The sequence below is a fragment of the Mastigoproctus giganteus genome, chromosome 8 (assembly GCF_048544385.1).
Source record: "Mastigoproctus giganteus isolate SK-2022 chromosome 8, ASM4854438v1, whole genome shotgun sequence".
NCBI lineage: Eukaryota > Metazoa > Arthropoda > Arachnida > Uropygi > Thelyphonidae > Mastigoproctus > Mastigoproctus giganteus.
In genome coordinates, this window is record NC_143582.1 from 158,714,932 (window position 1) to 158,734,148 (window position 19,217).

General features: G+C 36.7%; 1 protein-coding gene across 6 annotated transcripts in view; it reads right to left on the bottom strand.

Moving 5' to 3' along the window:
- Nucleotides 1-19,217, bottom strand: part of Ask1 (apoptotic signal-regulating kinase 1) — an 843,483-nt gene that overhangs the window by 46,129 nt on the left and 778,137 nt on the right. For all 6 annotated transcript variants that reach the window (XM_090379009.1, XM_090379010.1, XM_090379014.1 and 3 more), the window contains 2 exons: nt 10,953-11,038; nt 5,145-5,221 (listed from right to left, as the gene is read on the bottom strand). In XM_090379009.1, the coding sequence (XP_090235135.1) occupies nt 5,145-5,221; nt 10,953-11,038 (163 nt within the window). The remainder of the gene's footprint in view (nt 1-5,144; nt 5,222-10,952; nt 11,039-19,217) is intronic.

Consider the following 19,217-nt stretch of genomic DNA (forward strand, 5'->3'; position numbering starts at 1 on the left):
CAAATAAACCAAACAGGTTGTTAGTAAAATCTCTACTATAAGTTGAACTGATACCACTTCTATTTCGTTGTAGAGTTCTCTTAGCCATGTAAGACACACTAACCTGAATTTAAAATTGAATACTATATTTCTTAATTCTGGGTAGTTAATCACTTTACGTTATCAGTAATTGCAAGTGTCAGATGTGGATCAATATATTTGATAAACTTCCTCTAAATGCAGTTTGAAAAGCAAGATACTGGAGATTTCAAGAACTGCTGGAGCAAGTAAATACATTGGCTGTGTTAGGGTAACTAAGGGTAAGAACAAATGCATGCATACGCCAATATTAAGAATACAGTAAGTTAGGAGTGTTGAGGGCATGTTCTTTATATAGCTGTTTGATATTTTCATCTGCTAGGGATTTCTTTCCCCATTGCTGAAAGTGGGTATCAACAGTGTGGGAGATTTACAGTAGGGTGTATCAGGAACGTCGCTCTCTTGAAGTATGTTATCAAAATCAATATTCCAGGTGTGAAGCAAATCTTTTAGTCTAATGCCATTTGGTCTATTTTCAGTAGGTTTACTGTTATAGAATGCTGTCCATTCAGGGTTGGAAAGCAATGGTCGAACATGGTGGACTGGAAGGCTTTGAATTTTAGCAGCATAATTTAGAAGCAGCATTTTCCTTCTAAGGGGAAGTGGAGGTTCGTGTGCCTCTACATACAGACTCTGAACAGGGAATTTTCTAAATGCGCCCAGAGCAGTACGAAGGGCACTGTGTTGGATGGTATTAAGTCTGATTAATGCACTTTTCCTAGCTGAATCATATACAATAGCACGACAGTCTAAAGGAGACCTGATAATAGCAGAAATGGATTTAAGTACATTAAGTTTCTTTAGACAAACAGTTCGGCGGTATGTGATATGTGAAACAAAGTTAAGGTTGGTGTCCAATATTAAACTTAGGAAAGGAAGATTACTGGTGAGAGGGATCAAATGGTGTTTTTAAATCTGAATTCTAGTTCTGGGTGTAGCTTACATTTTTTGAAGAAGTGAACTGCAATTGTTTTTTGTTCTGATAAATGATATCCATTTTGCAGTGCCCATGTCTCCAACTGATTTATGGAAAGTTTCAGCTGTCTTTCAATGGTATGAATGGCAAGATATAGTAAGATCGTCAGCATACATATATAATTCTACAGTATTGGGGATGTTGTGTGTTATGGTGTTCAGTCTAAGTGAAAAAAGGGTAGAGCTCAGTACTGATCCTTGTGGGACACCTTCTTCTTCTTGAGCATAGGACCGAGAAAGTACAGACTGACAGCGAACCTGAGAGGTTTAATGAATTCTGTTAAGTGCCCTCACAATCCTATAGAATGAAATTCCCTCAATATGCCACCTCCAGGTAGTGTCGAAATCCTTTTCTATATCAAGACACTTACCATTACAAGATGTTCATTTTTGACGTAAGCATTACGGATGTTACTCTCGGCTTTCATTAGATCCAAAGTGGTTCCGTTTTGTCAGAATTCAAACTGATTGTTGTTCATCAGTGCTTTAGTTTCAAGAACCCAGGTAAGCTGTCTGTGTATCATTCTTTCTAGGCTTTTACTTACGCAGCAGGTTAGAGAGATAGGTCGGTAATTTTCTGGAAGTGAGTGATCTTTTCCTGGTTTAGGAAAGGCTAAAATGATGGAGTGATGCCAGGAAGATGGATATGTACCTTCAAGAAAAATTCGATTATAGAACATTAATAGTAAATTCAATGCCGTACTGTTTATATGTTTCAGCATTACATAATATATTCCATCAGGTCCAGCTGCACTGTTTCTGCATATGATGGGGAAGTGATCTATTTAATGCTGTTTGCAGTTCAAATAGGTTAAATGGTTGATTATAGGCAATATATTGGGTAGTATGGAATTTTATTTTTTACCTTTCAGCCGAAGCCTTGATTTTAAGAAAGGAGTTGCCATACGCTGAAGTGGCAGATGTTTGGTAGAAAGTCTCTGCAAGGACGTTGGCTATTTCTTCAGAAGAAGATATTTCCTGTCCATTTTTGATTAAGATGGGAAATATTCATAAATGTGAATATTTCCCATTTAATTGCCAAATCTTTTTCCAGATGAGACAACTGCTAGTATCCTTTGTAATAGTGGAGGCAAACTGTATCCATGATTCCCTTTTGGCCTTTCTTCTAATTTGTCTAGCTTTTGACTTGAGCATTTTATATTGAACTAGGCTGTTGGGAACTTCTAGAACAGGATCCAAGCTTTATTTTTTTCCTTTTTGGCATTGGTACAAGCTTCATTCCACCAGTGTTTAAGGTTTTTGTGTTTACATGTGGAGGCTTGAGGTATTGCTTTGAAGGCTATGGTCAGTATTTGCCTGGTAATATGCTCTGTGACATCATAAATGGGTTGTAGTCTGATCAACTGGCTATCAAAAGAAAGGCGGGTTGAAAACTTTCCCCAATCTGCTTTGGAGAATTTACATTTTAAGTGATTATCAGGGTATGGTGTTTGAAGCGTTTGAATTCTGTATATGATGGGGAAGTGATCACTATTGTGTGGGTCGTTTAAAACTGTCCATTCTATACTGGGATACAATATGGGGGGGGGGCAGAGAGTTAAATCAATTGCTGACATAGATCCAGTGGGAATATGAGTATAAGTATTTTCACCACTGTTCAGTAATGTTAGATGGAGTTGGTCTAATATCGTCTCTATCAAGTGTCCTCTGTTGTCCATGTGGTCTGATCGCCACAATGGATGATGCATATTGAAATCACCAAGGATACAAAAAGGTGGTGGTATTCGTGTTATGTCTTCTAGTTCTTTGAACGTGTACAGCTATTTTACAGTCAACTAGAATCGCGACGCCTCCACATGCGGATAATGAAGAATTTATCTTTTCTGTAAAATGTAAAATTTTTGATTGATGGAGTTACTTGTGGAGTTAGATTAGTATCTTGTATGCAAACGGCTACAGGACCATATTGGGAGATTAAATCATAGATGTCATCGGTATTGCTATGTAAACCTCTACAATTCCATTGTACAACATTCTGCATTATCTCTGTTTCTTGTGAGTGGTTTGCTTTTGATGTTATATTTCGTTTTATCTTTTCTACAAAAATTGGGATATCCGGAATCTGTACTCTCTTCTACGTCATCAGTTTGATTAGGTGAAAATCCAGTCTCCATATCATCTTCCGCATGAAGATCAAGGACTGTTTCTTCGTGTATAGTTTTATTTTCAGAGTCCATTCGATCTGAGTTTGGCTTTTGCAATTCAGTGTTTTGTTGTCTTCGTGAGTTATTGGACATTTTATCACATGATGGGATTTTAGGCAGAACTGAGATAGGGGTATTACTTATTTCATCAACTAGAACAGGTTTTGTGGGTTGATGTGCTGATAGTATAGATCATGCCCATTCTGCAATGGATATATTGGGCAGAATTGATACCTCAGTTTGAGTTGAAACAGTGTGGCACTTTAGTGTAGTGGATGTGTACATGCATATCGGGATTGTTGGCTTTATTTGCTTTCTTGCTTCTTGATATGTGACTTATTCTTGATCTTATACTTTTGTATTCTTTTTTCAATTTTCCAGAGGTCGTATGATTTTGAATATGCTGGATGGTTGCTCTTGCAATTTGGACATTCTGGAGCCTTTGCAGTACAATCTGTTTGTGAATAATTTTTTTTACCCACAGTTAGGACAAGTAGTTTCGCCTCTGCATGTTGTCTGGGAGTGACCAAACATTTGGCACTTGAAACATCTTAAAGGGTTTGAAGTGTATGACCAGATACAGCAGTGTGGGTAGCCTGCTTTAACTGATGTCGGCAAATGTGGTGTACTAAAGGTCAATATAATATTACGTGTTGGGACAAGCTTATCGTCCTTCCATACCATAATTTGTTTTGCTTGGGTTACTTTCTGTTCTAGTAGTTCCACCACTATCTCCTCTTCAGTGACATTCAATAAATTCCATTCACTTATCACTCCTTTTGAGGAGTTCAGTGTGTTATATGGTGTGACTTTGATTGGGATTCCGCTTATAAAGGACATTTTTAATAATAATGCAGAATGGCGTGCTTGCATGGTCTCAATTAAAAGATCTCCTGACTGGAGCCTTTTTACCATTTTTGGTGTGCCTGCTGCATTCTTGAGACATCTCTGGATGACAAAGAGTTTGCGTACCGGCTGAGTCGATAGAGAATGCATTATCAGAAAAGCTGGTGTTCTGATTTGTTAAAGTCCTTTTTCATTCTTTTTGGAAGACTGAGATCGTCTTCCATTCTGCGGGTCTCAGTATGTTGAGAGCCTGTTGGCTGCAGTAGTGGACATGAATTGCAGTCCACTGTTACTCCTTTTAACCCTGGGAGTGAGAGCTTTTCCTCCCAGACTTATGGCCCTGCCACGGGGAGTCAGGAGCGGTGCCACCTAGTGCCCAAACGGCTGGAAAAGTTAGTTTTTTAGTGTAAAAATTAATAAATATACTAGGAAAAGAAAGGTGATTTTCCTTTCTAGGTTCTTACTCAAGGTCTGTTAAGTATAGAACCACTTACAAACAAGTAAGGATGAGAAAAGCACTGGAAAGAAAACAGAACTAAATCACTTAGAAAGATCTCTATATATCACTTATGAAAAATTGCTTGGAAACTATCGCTTGGCACTCGGAGCCTTGGAATGCCTGGTGCAGAGTAGTCCTGATTTGAACCTTATGAGATGTACTGAAACACCAGGCGAGGGGCATACCAATACATTTCACATTGGGTACTCAAGTGACTATTGTTCTGAAGGCATGAATTTTTTCCACTCAGTTTATTAGTCATTGGTGGAAAGCTTACCCAGGAGGGTGGAGTGTGTTAGTGGCTAAAGGGAACCAAAACACTACTGAAGTGAGTGGCAATAACATCAAAACAACTCTAGATACTTTTTGGAGGATAGTATATTCATGGAGAATTTAGAGAAACCAGTTTCTTAAATTACTGAAATGTACATAATAACAGCAGAATCAGTTTACACATAAAAAAGTTTATCTTGTATTTGGATTTGTATAAATGTTTTGAATTATGCATAACTGACTAAAAATCAGAAATTTTAAAATTTTAAAAAGCAAAATTTTAAAAATATTGGCACATAATCACTCACCTCAGCTGTAATCTTCTAAGATCCTCCCTAGTCATCATACTTAGAACATCTTCTTTAGTATACTGTTGTTCCACAAACTAAATTATAAAAGTAAAATAAAATATTATGTAGATAACATAGATAGTAATCATTAGGAGAACACAAACTGAATTTAATGACCTAACTTTGAAATACTGTAGATATTATTATTAGCCATATGGTGCAAGGAAGCCTGAGGCTTATGCTGCACCAGCCAAAAAAAATTTCCAAGTTACCCTGAGAGAGAAGTAGAAAGGAATCACCAAGAAAGAGAAGAATGATGATATCCAGCTCAGGACCCCGGTTGTGCCAAGCCCATACTCACCAGATGTGAGCCCCTGGGGCAAAAAGAGTCTGTAGCCCAAACAGGCACCTGAACCCTGGATATTACAGCTGAGTGTTTAAAAGTATACATCAGGTTAAAGGAAGGAGAGTAGATGAGGTTGACAGTAATGATTAAAGCTATATTGAAAGAATTATGACATCTAAAAATTATTTAATTATAAATATGCTTCAAGAAATGGAAACTTTTTTGCTAAAATACTGCATGTATTGCAGCAAGTGTGAGAAGAATATACCAGTAGCTGAAGAGAGCTGGAAGACAAAATATATTTATAGATAAATATTTCAATATGTTGAGAACAAGACAGCACATTATATAACATTTCTGATCGGATTATCTCCATCCTTATTGTCCTCACGAATTGTAATTTATCAACCCTTCTCTCTAAATCTATTTTCTGCTTCCTGTCAGTAATGTGTTGATCACTATCCTTTCTCCTTTTTGACAAGGATCACAGTAATCCCCCACCAGAAATGTAATAGGAAGCTCTTATATTTAACTGACTACATACTGAAATACAGATTATAATTTGTGTGTACTAGTAGTGATTTACTACTAGTTTCTATTAACCAGAAACACATGTCTGGTATTAGAAGCACACTGTTAATTTAAGGTGTTACACACTGTTACTTTAATGAATTTAAGGTGTTGGTAAAAACACACTGTTAATTTAATGAATTTAAGGTGTTGGTCAAAACATCAAAGGCAGATATTGTTGGGATATCAGAGATGTGGTGTCACACAGATATAAGGAATGCAGAACTTGAATTTGGGGAGTACAATATGCACAGGAAGTATAGACAGGATAGGAAGGGAGGAGGGGGAGTTATGCTATTAGTTAAGAAACACATAAAATCCAAGGAAGAGTAGCCAGTCGACATCACAGGACAGTGCAGTGTTGAGTCAGTTTGGTGTGACATAAGCACTGGGAAATCAAAATTGGGAGTAGGAGGGTGTTATAGGCCCAATGACTCTGAGAAGTATAATAAGAAACTGTACAGGGAAATACAGTGGGCCAGTAAATCAGAGAGTCTTATTATTGGGGATTTTAATTTCCCAGATATTGACTGGAATTTGGGGGCTGATCACTCACACACCAGCAAGGCTTTTGTGTATTTATTGGATGATTGTTTTCTACATCAGCATGTTCAGGAGGCAACTAGAGGGAGTAATACTCTTGATTTGATTATCAGTAGTGATTCTTCATGCATTAAGAATCTGCAGCTAAATGAACCACTAGGTGGTAGTTATCACAGTGTGTTGAAGTGGGATTTACTCAAAGAGGTAACTACCATTAGGGGTAAAGGGAAGGGTTATTGCTTTCGTAAAGGCGACTACGATGGACTAAGACAGTATTTAAATTCTATACAGTGGGACCAACTGATGATGTTACCAACAGCAAATTCAAAATGGGAAGCATTCAAAGAACTTATCTTGGAAGCTACTAGGCTTTACATACCAACTAAGAAATATTGTTCAAGGTTTAGGCCTAAGTGGATGTCAGATGAACTAATGAGACATATGGCAGAGAAGAAAAATGCATGGGATACATATAAATTAACACGTGACACAGAAGCCTATGATAGATATAAGTTGATCTGTAACCAAGTAACATAGGAGGTTAGGCAAGTGAAGGCAGATTACGAGAAATCTTTGGCAAGGGATGCAAAGAAAAACAGCAAAGAGTTCTTTACTTATGTAAACTCTAGAAGGAATGGAATGAATCAGATTGGTCCACTTGCTATCGATGGTTCAACTGTTGATGATCCTGCTCAGGTAGCTAACAAATTAAATGAATATTTTGAATCGACATTCACACATGAGAAGTTATTCAGCGAGGGGAATGCCAGAGGTGTATTCAACTCTGGCAGTAAGCTAGAGAATCTTGTAATAACTGAGAGTAAAGTGGAGGAGAAATTGTTGAAGATAAACACAAGAAAGGCACCTGGGGTGAATGGGATCTATCCAGTTATATTAAAAGAGGCAGCAAAGGAAGTAAGCAAACCCTTAGCCATAATTATGAGAGCTTCCTTGGACTCAGGGGAGGTACCCACAGACTGGAGATGTGCAAATGTGACCCCAATTCACAAAGGAGGATCAAAGGCTGACACAAGTAATTATAGACCTGTGAGTTTAACTTCTGTTCCCGGAAAATTAATGGAGGCACTGGTTAAAGAAGCACTGCAGGATCATCTAGACAAGACTTCAGTTATAGCTCGGGCACAGCATGGTTTTGTTATGGGGAAGTCTTGCCTGACCAATTTGACTGGATACTATGATGCAGTCACAAAAGAACTGGATGCAGGGAATAACTTTGATATTATATATTTGGATCTTAGAAAGGCTTTTGATACTGTTGCACATGGAAGACTGCTGCACAAATTGGAGCAATGTAGCATTGGAGGCAAATTGCTGCTATGGATAAAGGGGTGGTTGAGGGGGAGAAGACAGAGAGTGGTAATCAATGTACACTGCTCATCGTGGACTAATGTTATTAGTGGAGTCCTTCAGGGTTCAGTGTTGGGTCCATTATTGTTTTCTGTATTTATAAATGATATTGATGATGGTATATCAAGCTTAATGTCCAAGTTTGCAGACGATATGAAGGTTGGCAGGGTTGTCAAGGACACTACTGACACTATGCTGCTGCAACAGGATCTGGAAAGGTTGAGCAGATGGGCTGAGAGGTGGCAAATGAAGTTTAACATTGACAAATGTAAAGTACTACATATGGGAAACAGCAACCCCAGAGCAACGTATCAACTCTGTGGTACTACACCAACAGTGGTAGAGACTGAAAGGGACCTGGGGGGGTGGTTGTGCAGGCAGATATGAAGTTCTCTGAGCAGTGCAGAAGGGCTGCAAGAGTAGCTCATGGTGTATTGTCAATGATATATAGGAACTTTTCTAGCAGGGATAAGAAGGTGATTATTCCCTTGTATAAGGCAATGGTCAGGCCACACCTAGAGTACTGTATACAGGTCTGGAGGCCTCATTTCAAGAAGGGCAACAAGATTAGTGAATGGAACAAAGGGGTGCTCTTATGAAGAAAGGCTTTAGTTTTGCAAATTACAGTGTCTGGAGACCAGGCACCAGCAAGGTGATTTGATAGAGGTGTATAAAGCCTTGAATGGTTTCAGAATGCTCAATGCTGATGGGATTCTTTAATTCCTTAATAAATAAGTGAATCGTAATAATGTATAATTAGTGGAATAAAATCTGGATTTTTATACTTCAAATTACAATTATGAGCTGCACCTCTAAATTTTTCGATTAAATGATCTTGATTGGTAACTTTTTATAGTAACCTTCTTTGTTCTTTGTTTTTAAATTCACTTGGAATTTTTGTTTGACAAACATGACATATTTTTCCACTATCATAGTTTAACTTTTCTTCATGTGAAAGGGGTATCATATCCTCTTTAATACTATAGATTCTAAATATTGTTTTTATATCTTCAACTAATCATTCTATAAATATTTTAGGAGAATCTACCTGTGTATAATCTAGGTGCTTTATATTCATATTCATTAATGTATTTTTTATAATAACAAAAACTCAGACGTTTATGTTTTTGATAATTCTTTGTAAGGGATTCGTTGTAATCATTAGGATTTAGTCTATCAGCATGTATTTTTTTCAGTGTTACATTCAAAATCTGCATAAATAACATATGGAATTTTTAATGAGCAATTAAAAATTTTTGAGAAACACTAAATCAATTTCAGGCATCTTAACTTTTACAGGTTTGTGAAGAACAATCTTGTGCTCTTCACAGTCAATTACATGATTTAATTTTCCTTCTGAATAAAAATATGTTAAACGCATATCACATACATATATTTTTTCAATGTGATTATTCACCTGTGAACATATACTAATCTTAATATGGTTTTTATCCAACAGTAGTGCTCTTTAACAGTATTTTCAGTTTCAACAGTTTCTTCATATAGAATAGATTCACATGCTTATCTAATTCATTTTCAGTTAACAGTAAAGGGCAAACTGAACTTTTTTCATAGTGATAAACATCAATAGAAATATTCTTGTGCTTTTCAAACTTAAGAATATCATCTAGTGAAATTCTTTCAGGATGAGTTTTTACTTGATGTATAGCAGCTAAAACAGACCATTTGAAACAATGATTATTTTCACTTTTCACATTAGCAATAGCCTTTTTTTACTCATTAATTTTTGGAGTAAATCAATGTAAGAATTTCTTCAGAAATGATTACATACATTAACATCATGATATAAATATTCGACATCGCATATAACCCAATCAGAATCACAAAATGTTTCTTGATCATTTTCTTTTGAATTTCATTCAAAAGTAAAGTATAATAGTCGTCTAAGTATTCTTGGTAGAATTCTAAACTTCTACTTTGAAATGAATATACATAACGTTAGCCTTGTTTGCAAATTTCAACTGTTAAGTTTATATTAACTGTAAAACCCATTTGCTGTTAAATTGCTTTTATTTTTTTAATAATAATATCTTTTTTATTTTCTAAGAACATCATAGGATTCATTCACTTAATGTATTTCTAATAAGATAAGTTTTTAATCTACCCTCATAAATTGATTATATTTCTTGAATTTCAATAAAATTATTAACTGAAGGTTTGTTGAGTAAAACTTTGTTTTATTTTTCTTTTAGTAAATAATTCATTAGCATCAAGTATACCAAATATTTGTCTATCATGTTTTTCTCATTTTTGTTTTCCAATTTCATTCATTATAAATTCAATCAAAGCTTCTCTATTTCTTATTCTTTTATAGCCACAAATTTGATTTTCATCACAATATTTTTTCAATTCAACAATACTTTTATTTTCAAGAATATACTGAACTCTATCGTTTCTATCTAACTCTGTTTTTTGCATTATAAAATTAATTAAATCTCATCTATTTAAATTTGTAGAATTTAGAAATACCTTTTAAGTCTCTAACAGTCATTTGATTTAATACAGAGTACATTTTCCCAATCATTTATTAGAATTTTCTAAAATAAAAATCACTTAAAAAGTGATTTTAGTTATTTAAACAATCCTTATTACTAATTTGGAATTTCAATTACACTCAACTTTTAAATGCTTGTTCAATTTAATAAAATAAACACACCAACAATCAAACATACAACATTAATATAATCATAGGTCAAAAGTAACTGAAAAGTAATTCTAAAAAAAACCTATTTAGATTAGTTAAATAATTAACCTTTCTGACAAATGACACTGTGCAGTATAATATTATGAACTCTTTTTAGACTTGAAACACACCCTTTAATATCATTCTAATAAATAATGAAGTAATACAGTGAAGATTATACTCCATTTTTAACATTGAACTATCAATTTCATAACTACTATGGTAATATGAAAAAAAATTGATGAAAATTTTATTTGAGAAAACAAGTAATATTTAACTTAATGTATTTACTCACTTTTTGTATACTTTCCTCATCAACTGATATATTTTGTAGCCATTCTATCAACTGTGGATCTTGAGGTGGACTTTCTACTCTGATCACTGCAAATGTTAAAAAAAAAGTACAGTACTAATATTTAAGATAAAATTTTCACAAACCAAACTGTTATGACAAGAGAGGCAGAATTGCAAAGCAAAATTAAAAAAAAATAATTAATGCCACTACATTTTGTAACTGTGCCAGACTTCACAACCTGTGCATAAACTTCCTGTCTCCTCTTCTGCATATCACTACCACCGAGTTTATTACAAATGACAGTTGAAATGATGTGAAAATTTTATTTTAATAGACCTACACTTTCAAGAACTCAAAGTTCTGAGGATCATTTCTGGAGGGAATTTTTAAGTGACTTCTTGTGAGCTGCTTGTGAACTTCAGCACACTGTGCATTATGTGGTGATCAACATCTGGTGAGTTATTATTATTATCAGCCTTTTGGTGCAAGGAAGCCTGAGGTTTATGCTGCACCAGCCAAAAAAGATTTTCTGAGTTACCCTGAGAGAGAGAGAGAGAGAGAGAGAGAGAGAGAGAGAGAGAGAGAGAGAGAGAGAGAGAGAAGTGTGTGTGTGTGTGTGTGTCAGAAGCTAAAGGAGTCACCAAGAAAGATAAAAATGATGATATCCAGCTCAGGACCCTAGGTGTGCCAAGCCCATACTCACCAGACGTGAGCTCTTGTTATGAGAGTTTCTGGGGAAAGGGGTATTTAGAGGCCACATAGTACCCTATCAATGCAGGTGAGGTTGCTCCTAAAGCAAATTATTGCTGTGGAAAGAGTAAGCACTTAATTATTGTATGAAGGTGTAACAATCAGAAAGTGATCATTGGCTATACAGTTGGATTTGTTTAATGCAGGGGTCCCCAAACTTTTGAGTTGTGACTCCTTAATGAAATCTTTTATACTTCATCGATCCCAACCATTTAATAAAGAAATAATAAAATAACAGCATGTTTCTTAATTTATATTGAAAAATATGGGAAACATTTAATGAAGCTCTAAATGTGGCCTGATTTGATATATATATCATTTAAAGTTAAAATATTTCAAATATTTTTTACTTATTTTAATTTAAAAATTTAATTAAAATTTAAGTAAAAATAAATTTAAGTAAAAATAAAACATTAAAAATAAATTAACATATTCTTTATTGAATTTTATATATCATATTAAATATTATATTTATTGAACATAATTAATGCGAAGGATGTGGTTGTTATTTGGTTTTTAGGAGCATTAGCAACTAAGACCATGTTGCTCCGGGGATATGCGGTGGTCATTCCCTGACCTTTCTGCATCCTCTGTATTTGGTGGTGACGGGTTCGAACCCCGGTCTAATCAAGAAGCATGTGCTACGCACTGCTGCTCCTTCCCACGGAGGCGCCCTCCGAAGGATGTGGTTGATGGGTTTTAATAAGCTCTGTAATAATAGGTTTAAGGTTTGTGAGTTTTAACCTTAACTCACCGCACTCTTCCAAGTTCAGTCGGTTCCCTCTCTTTTGTTAAAATATCATTTATGTGACTAAAACTGTTTTCGACCATTAAGTGCTCAGAAATCAAGTAAAAATGGCTCAAAGGCTGAGGAAAGTTTAGGATATTTTGTTGTAATGTTTATATTTTTCCAATAATCACTAATACTTTTATTATTAAATAAAGATTTAGCTTCTACATCAATGTACAAATCAATTAATTCATTGTTTAAGTAACCTGATTCAACTCCATTTTCGTTATTTATATCAAATGGCATAATGATCACATCAGGTACATTCATTTCCTCCAAGTCCTTGAAATGTATTTTAAAAAGTCTTCCCTTAATTTTTCAAGATGCTCTATGTATATCGCCAAATGATCATCTGAAAGTTAACTTCCTCTTTCTAATTGTTTTAAGTTTGAAAAATACTGAAAATCTCTGTGTGCCAATGAAGGTCTATATAGGCCTGTCATGATTGGAACCTAATAGAATTGTGTGGCCTTGAATGATGGTAACATTCAAAATTATCTTGGAGATTGGAGTTGGTTCTGTACTTCATTAAATTTTGAATTCAGGTTTCCCAAACAGAACAAATGGTTACTATACTTTTTCAACTAGTCACACAGTGATGGATCTATGCTTGTAAGAAGTTCCACACTTGAGTCATACAAATCAACCAGTCTTTGCAAACTATCACCTCTTGACAGCCACTTTATTTCGGTATGCAAAAGTAATTGGTTGAATGTTTTATAATTTTTTTCACATAACATGGCAAACAGATGTGAATTAAATGGATGTGCTTTGATTTTATTAATTGATCTGATACACACTTTTAGAGAATGTTTCTTTGCTACAAGATGGTGTCTGGATAACACACAGTGAACAGTGCGTACTTCCAGAACCTTTTCTTTGAGAAGGGCATCAAATCCTCTGTAACGGCCAACCATTGCTGGTGCACTATTGGTAGCCACTGCAGTTATATTGCTGAGGGAAACATTTGTTTGTCTTAAAGTATTTTTCCAAACATCGTAAAATTGTCAGACCACCTTTTCCACCAACTTTCATATATTTGGCAAATAAAAACTTGTCAACAATACATTTTTGGCTTTGAATAAATAGGCCATTAGAATATTTGAACTCCTGAAAGTTGACTCATCAAGTTAGATGGAGAATTTGCAATTTTGAAGCTCAGACACCAAGGTTTTCTCCACATCATCAGCCATTTCATTAGCATTGTTGCTCCGTATTCGTACTTAATAACAGGCATTTTAGAACAGGATAGCAATCCATCATAATTGTTTCAATCACTTCTTTAATTGCTGGTATTATAATCTACTCACCAACGGTATATAATAAGAGATACTGAATGATGCCTTCAGTCCTCTTCATTATCAACATGATAATGAAATCACGTGTACTCTCGCAACCCTGGGTGCAAGAGTACACGTGATTTCCACGTGTTGAAGTTTTGCAGCTCCCGTGAACGCAAAGTTTTTAATTATACTTAGCCACTTTGACTTAATTTTTAGATTAAATTAATTCTATAAGTAGCTTATAGACCTAGTCAAGTTCCGTGGTTTATTCTGAATTTAGATAGCGCGATTTGGATAGTAAATAATACCTCTTTTCCGCAGATTAATCGTTTGTAACTTGCTGCCATTGTTATACGATACGTGTGCACTGAACTAGATAGTGTAAGGTTAATGGAAAACTAGATAGCAAGTATAGTAGTATCAATTAATCAGTAAAATTTATTAATCTTAGTAAATTTCATTGTCAATTGAATTGTACTTTAACTAAATAAATATAGCGACCTAGTTTTTACAACATCATAAATTAATACATATAAGTTGACAGGAGATAAGAAAGTCATAACGTAACACGGAGAAATGGAAGTGTTTTTTTTTTGGCTGATGCTGCATAAGCTCGCTTTCTTGCATCATATGCCTCTACTAATGCTAATGCTAATACTTAAGCCTTTCTTGGTAAGAGGACCCCTACGTTCTCCTTCGCCAATCTTGTTGCGCTTCTCTGTACACTCATGCAACTCTACATCTTTCCTAAAATGAGGACTCCAGACCTGTATGCAGTACTCAAGGTGTGGACTGACCATTGCCTTATACAAAGGGATAATCACCTATTTTTCCCTGCTAGCAAAATTCCTGTATATTATTGACAATATCTTATGACCTGCTCTGGCAGCCTGTATGCATTGCTCAGAAAACTTCATATCTGACTGCACAATCATTCCCAAGTCTTTTTCATTTTCTACCACCCTAAGTGTAATACCACACAGTTGGTACATTCATCTGGGGTTACTTCTACCCATATGCAGTACTTTGCAGTTGTCAATGTTAAACTTCAGTTGCCATTTCTCGCCCATTTGCCCAAATTTTCTAGATCCTGTTGCAGTAGCACACTGTCATTAACAACCCTGCCAACATTTGTATCATTTGCAAACTTCGACCTAAGCCTGATATACCATCACCAATATCATTTATAAATATACAAAACCACAGTGGGCCCAATACCAAACCCTGTGGGACTCCACTAATAACATTAATCCACCAAGAGCAGCATCCATTTTTTTTTTTTTTTTTTTTTTATGTGAACCCCAAACACGACAGGTATTAGAACCTATAGTACTTAGTACCGTGCTTGGGTTGAAGGTTGAGAAGACGAAAGAAGATATTTGTTGATATTGGACTTGAAAGTATCTGTAGAAGAGGCATGCGGCAGAAACAGTACGTCTATTAGAAAGCGAGTGGAGAGACTCTGTTAGAGATGAATCATTAATTAACATAACTGCCCTCTTCTGAATGGAATCAAGAAGCCTGAGAAAGGTTTTTGGGGCACCACCCCAGATGTGGGAACAATATTCCATGGCAGGGCGGATTTGGTCCTTGAGGTTGTCACAGACATTCTCTCAGATATGCCAGACAAGCTGTACTTGCTGCCGGGGGTTTAAAACGCTGATGGAACTGATATTCGGGTGACACTCAAGTCAAGTGGACCCAATTTCGGCAAAGTCCGGACGGTCTGTGACAGCCAAATCCTCTGCTTATACCCTCACGATGGTGGGACTCTTAGTAATCCTGGGTATAACCTCCATGCACAAGTACATGGTGGTTGAACACCCAGGTGTGAACCAACGTAAGCAGGGGTCGAGGGGTGGTGCCCACACCACATGGAGGAACGCCGCCCCTCTATGTTACCAGGCAGTACTAGGTGGTAGATGACTGTCATCAACCAGAGAAATACCACCACTTTGCTTATTGGAGGCTGGAAGTGGTGGAACCCATGTTTAGTCTCTAGAGCTAAGTTCCGGTCAACCCTTCCCTATCTCTTCCATCATGCAGTATGATTGATGACTTTTGAGGTTATGATGAACGTCGTGACGAGATCCAATATTCCTTACATTTCGAGGGTACAGCAATAAAACGGTGTTCGCAGGCCGGCCGCTAGTTAGTACACCGGACCGAACCTATTGGTAACTCTCCAGGAGGCTTCCGGATCAGCTAGTGTATAATCTTGCTACCTCTACTCTGCCAGATAGTGACTGGAGGGAGTCCGAGTAGTGTGTATGCGGGGAGCATTGTTGAGGCCACGTTATGTCAGGGATCCGGGTATATTCTTACCACGTGTACGCCATATCCAAAAATTTCATTACTTCATACAGCATGTCCCACCCACTTTTTCTTACTATTGAATACACCATGAATTGTCAAACTAATAGAGCAACCTTATCTGTGAAAAGATCTAAACCTCCTAAGCACTTCCTAATTCATTTCACAAATATACGTGGTCTCAATTCTAATCTCAACGATGTCCATTTCCACTTGCAGTCTGCCAAACCCCATGTACTTTTTCTGACAGAATCTCATTTATCGGTTAATTCAACTACTGCTCATCTCAGATGCCCATATTATTCACTGTATGATTCGTTTCACCTCAAAGATGGTACTTGTGCATATGTCCATTCTGATATTCCCTGTAAGAGACTTGGCAATCTGGAATCTCCTCTCTTTGATCTTCTCTGGCTTAAAATCTCTCTACCTCATTGTGTCAAATTCATCTGTTGTCTCTACCGTTCTCCCAACTCCACTAATCACTTGGAGCTCTTTGACTTCCTCTCTCTTTGCAACTTGACTTTCTCCAGTCCAACTTTCCTAACAGTGAGGTAATTTTCCTTGGAGATTTTAATGTTCACAACTCCAGCTGGCTTCTGTTTTCTAGTCACACCGACCCAGCAGGTCGAGATGCTGAGGCTTTTGCAATTACTAATGACCTAGCACAGATTGTTCATTTAACTACAAGAATACTGGACAATCCTAATCATACAGCCAATACTCTTGATCTTTTTCTCACAAACAACCTTTCTAAGTACATGATCGAAGTGAGAGGTCCTTTAGGCACTTCAGATCACAACTTGGTGATTGTCTCTTCTCCAATGGAACCTTTATCTCACGGCTATTCCCAACCTTGTGTTGTTTGGCATTACAAGAATGCAAAATGGGATGACCTGCGTGACTTCTTTTCTTCTTTTCTTTGGTTGGATTACTGTTTCAAAACTTCTGATGTCAACGTTTGCTCAGATCGTATCAGTGAAATTATTCTTGCAGGAATGGAATCCTTTATCCCACACTCCACTTTAAAATCTCATCCTTTATCTAAACCTTGGTTTTTCAATAAATGTGCTAAGGCTGTTGAAGAGAAGAATGTTGCATATCGTAATTGGCTTGTTTCTAATTCTTCAGTTTCATTTTCTGCCTACACCAAAGCTCGCAACAATTGTAAAGCAGGTATTAATCAGTCCAAACTAGAATTTGAACAGGCTAAGAGTAGAAAACTTGCTTCTTGCCCTAATGGTAGCCGAGCATTCTGGTCTCTTGCCAAAGCTTTTGGCCGCAACTTTTGCCCATCTCTGCTCCCACCTCTGGCCAAACCAGATGGTTCTGTAGCCACTTCAGCCAAGGATAAAGCTGACCTGCTAGCATCACATTTTTCTTCCAGCTCATGTATTAATAATCTTGGTAAAACACCTCCCACCATTCCCAACACGCTCCATTCAATGCCTCCAGTGGTCTTCCATCAAAAGGATATCAGAAGGATTTTGATGAATCTTGATGCTAAGAAAGCTCCAGGTCCTGATGGTATTTCTCCACTTGTTCTCAAAACCTGTGCTCCTGAACTTACTCCTATTCTTTGCCACCTTTTTTCACTTTCTTATTCCAAAGATGTTTTTCCTTCTGCTTGGAAATTTGCTCATATCCAGTCAGTTCCTAAAAAGGGTGACAAATCCATCCCATCCAATTATTGTCTCATTGCAATTACTTCTACTCTTTTTAAAGTAATGGAGAAATCAATTAACCGCCAACTCTTAAACAACCTAGAAACCTGTCTGATCTACAATTGCCTTCTCCTACTCAACTACCCTTTTATCAATTGTAGCAACCTACCCTTAATACCACATTGCTCCAATCTGTACAGTAATCTTCTAAGTACAACAGAACAGTGTCAAAAGCTTTCCTGAAATCCAAGTATATGATATCAAAATTATTTTTTGCTTCTAGTTCCTTAGTAACCACATCATAGTATCCAATCAAATTTTTCAGACAAGACTTTTCCTTAACAAACGTAAAAAAGTAGGGTTGAATTTGAAAGTGTCTGCAATTTTGCCCAGACACGATAGGAGGGAGTATATGATGAGAGCCTTGTCGATCAATTCGGCCCTGGAAAGATTGTGCAAGGCTCAAGGGGTAGAATTTTTTTCAGCCTGGACTGTACTTGTTAACAGGAGAGATTGCTTCTACAGGGATGGGATACACTTAAATAGAAAGGGTGCAAGAATATTTGCTGATGCTATCGAGGCAGTGTTAGGTGGGTCGGAAAACTGCTAGCTTGGGGGGAGACAAAGACTAATAGATTAACAGTAGCCACTGGCAGAGGTGAAAGAGATTCTTGCACTGCTTCTATTGGAATGAGCAGAAGCCTGAAAAACAATATGCAGGATATTTCAGAGACTGCTGGAAGTCATTGCGCTACAAGTAAACACATGGGTTGTGTTAGGGTAGCTAAGAATAGAAACAGGTGCATGTATACTTGCGTGTACACCAATGCTAGGAGTTTAGTAAATAAATTTGATGAATTTGAGGTATTGCTCAAAACATCAAAGGCAGATATTGTTGGGATATCAGAGACGAGGTGTCACACAGATATAAGGAATGCAGAACTGGAATTTGGGGAGTACAACGTCCACAGAAAGATAGACAGGATAGGAAGGGAGGAGGGGTTATGCTATTAGTTAAAAAACACATAAAATCCAAGGAAGTGAAGCCAGTCGACATCGATGGACAGGGCAGTGTCGAGTCAGTTTGGTGTGACATAAGCATTGGGAGATCAAAATTGCGAGTAGGAGTGTGCTATAGGCCTAATGACTCTGATGGGTATAATAAGATATTGTACAGGGAAATAGAGTGGGCCTGTAAATCAGAGAGTCTTATATTGGGGGATTTTAATTTCCCAGATATCGACTGGAATTTGGGGGCTGGTCACTCACACACTAGCAAGGCTTTTGTGGATTTATTGGATGATTGTTTTCTACATTAGCATGTTCAGGAGGCAACTAGAGGGAGTAATACTCTTGATTTGATTATCAGTAGTGATTCTTCATGCATTAAGAATCTGCAGGTAAATGAACCACTAGGTGGCAGTGATCACAGTGTGCTGAAGTGGGATTTACTCAAAGAGGTAAC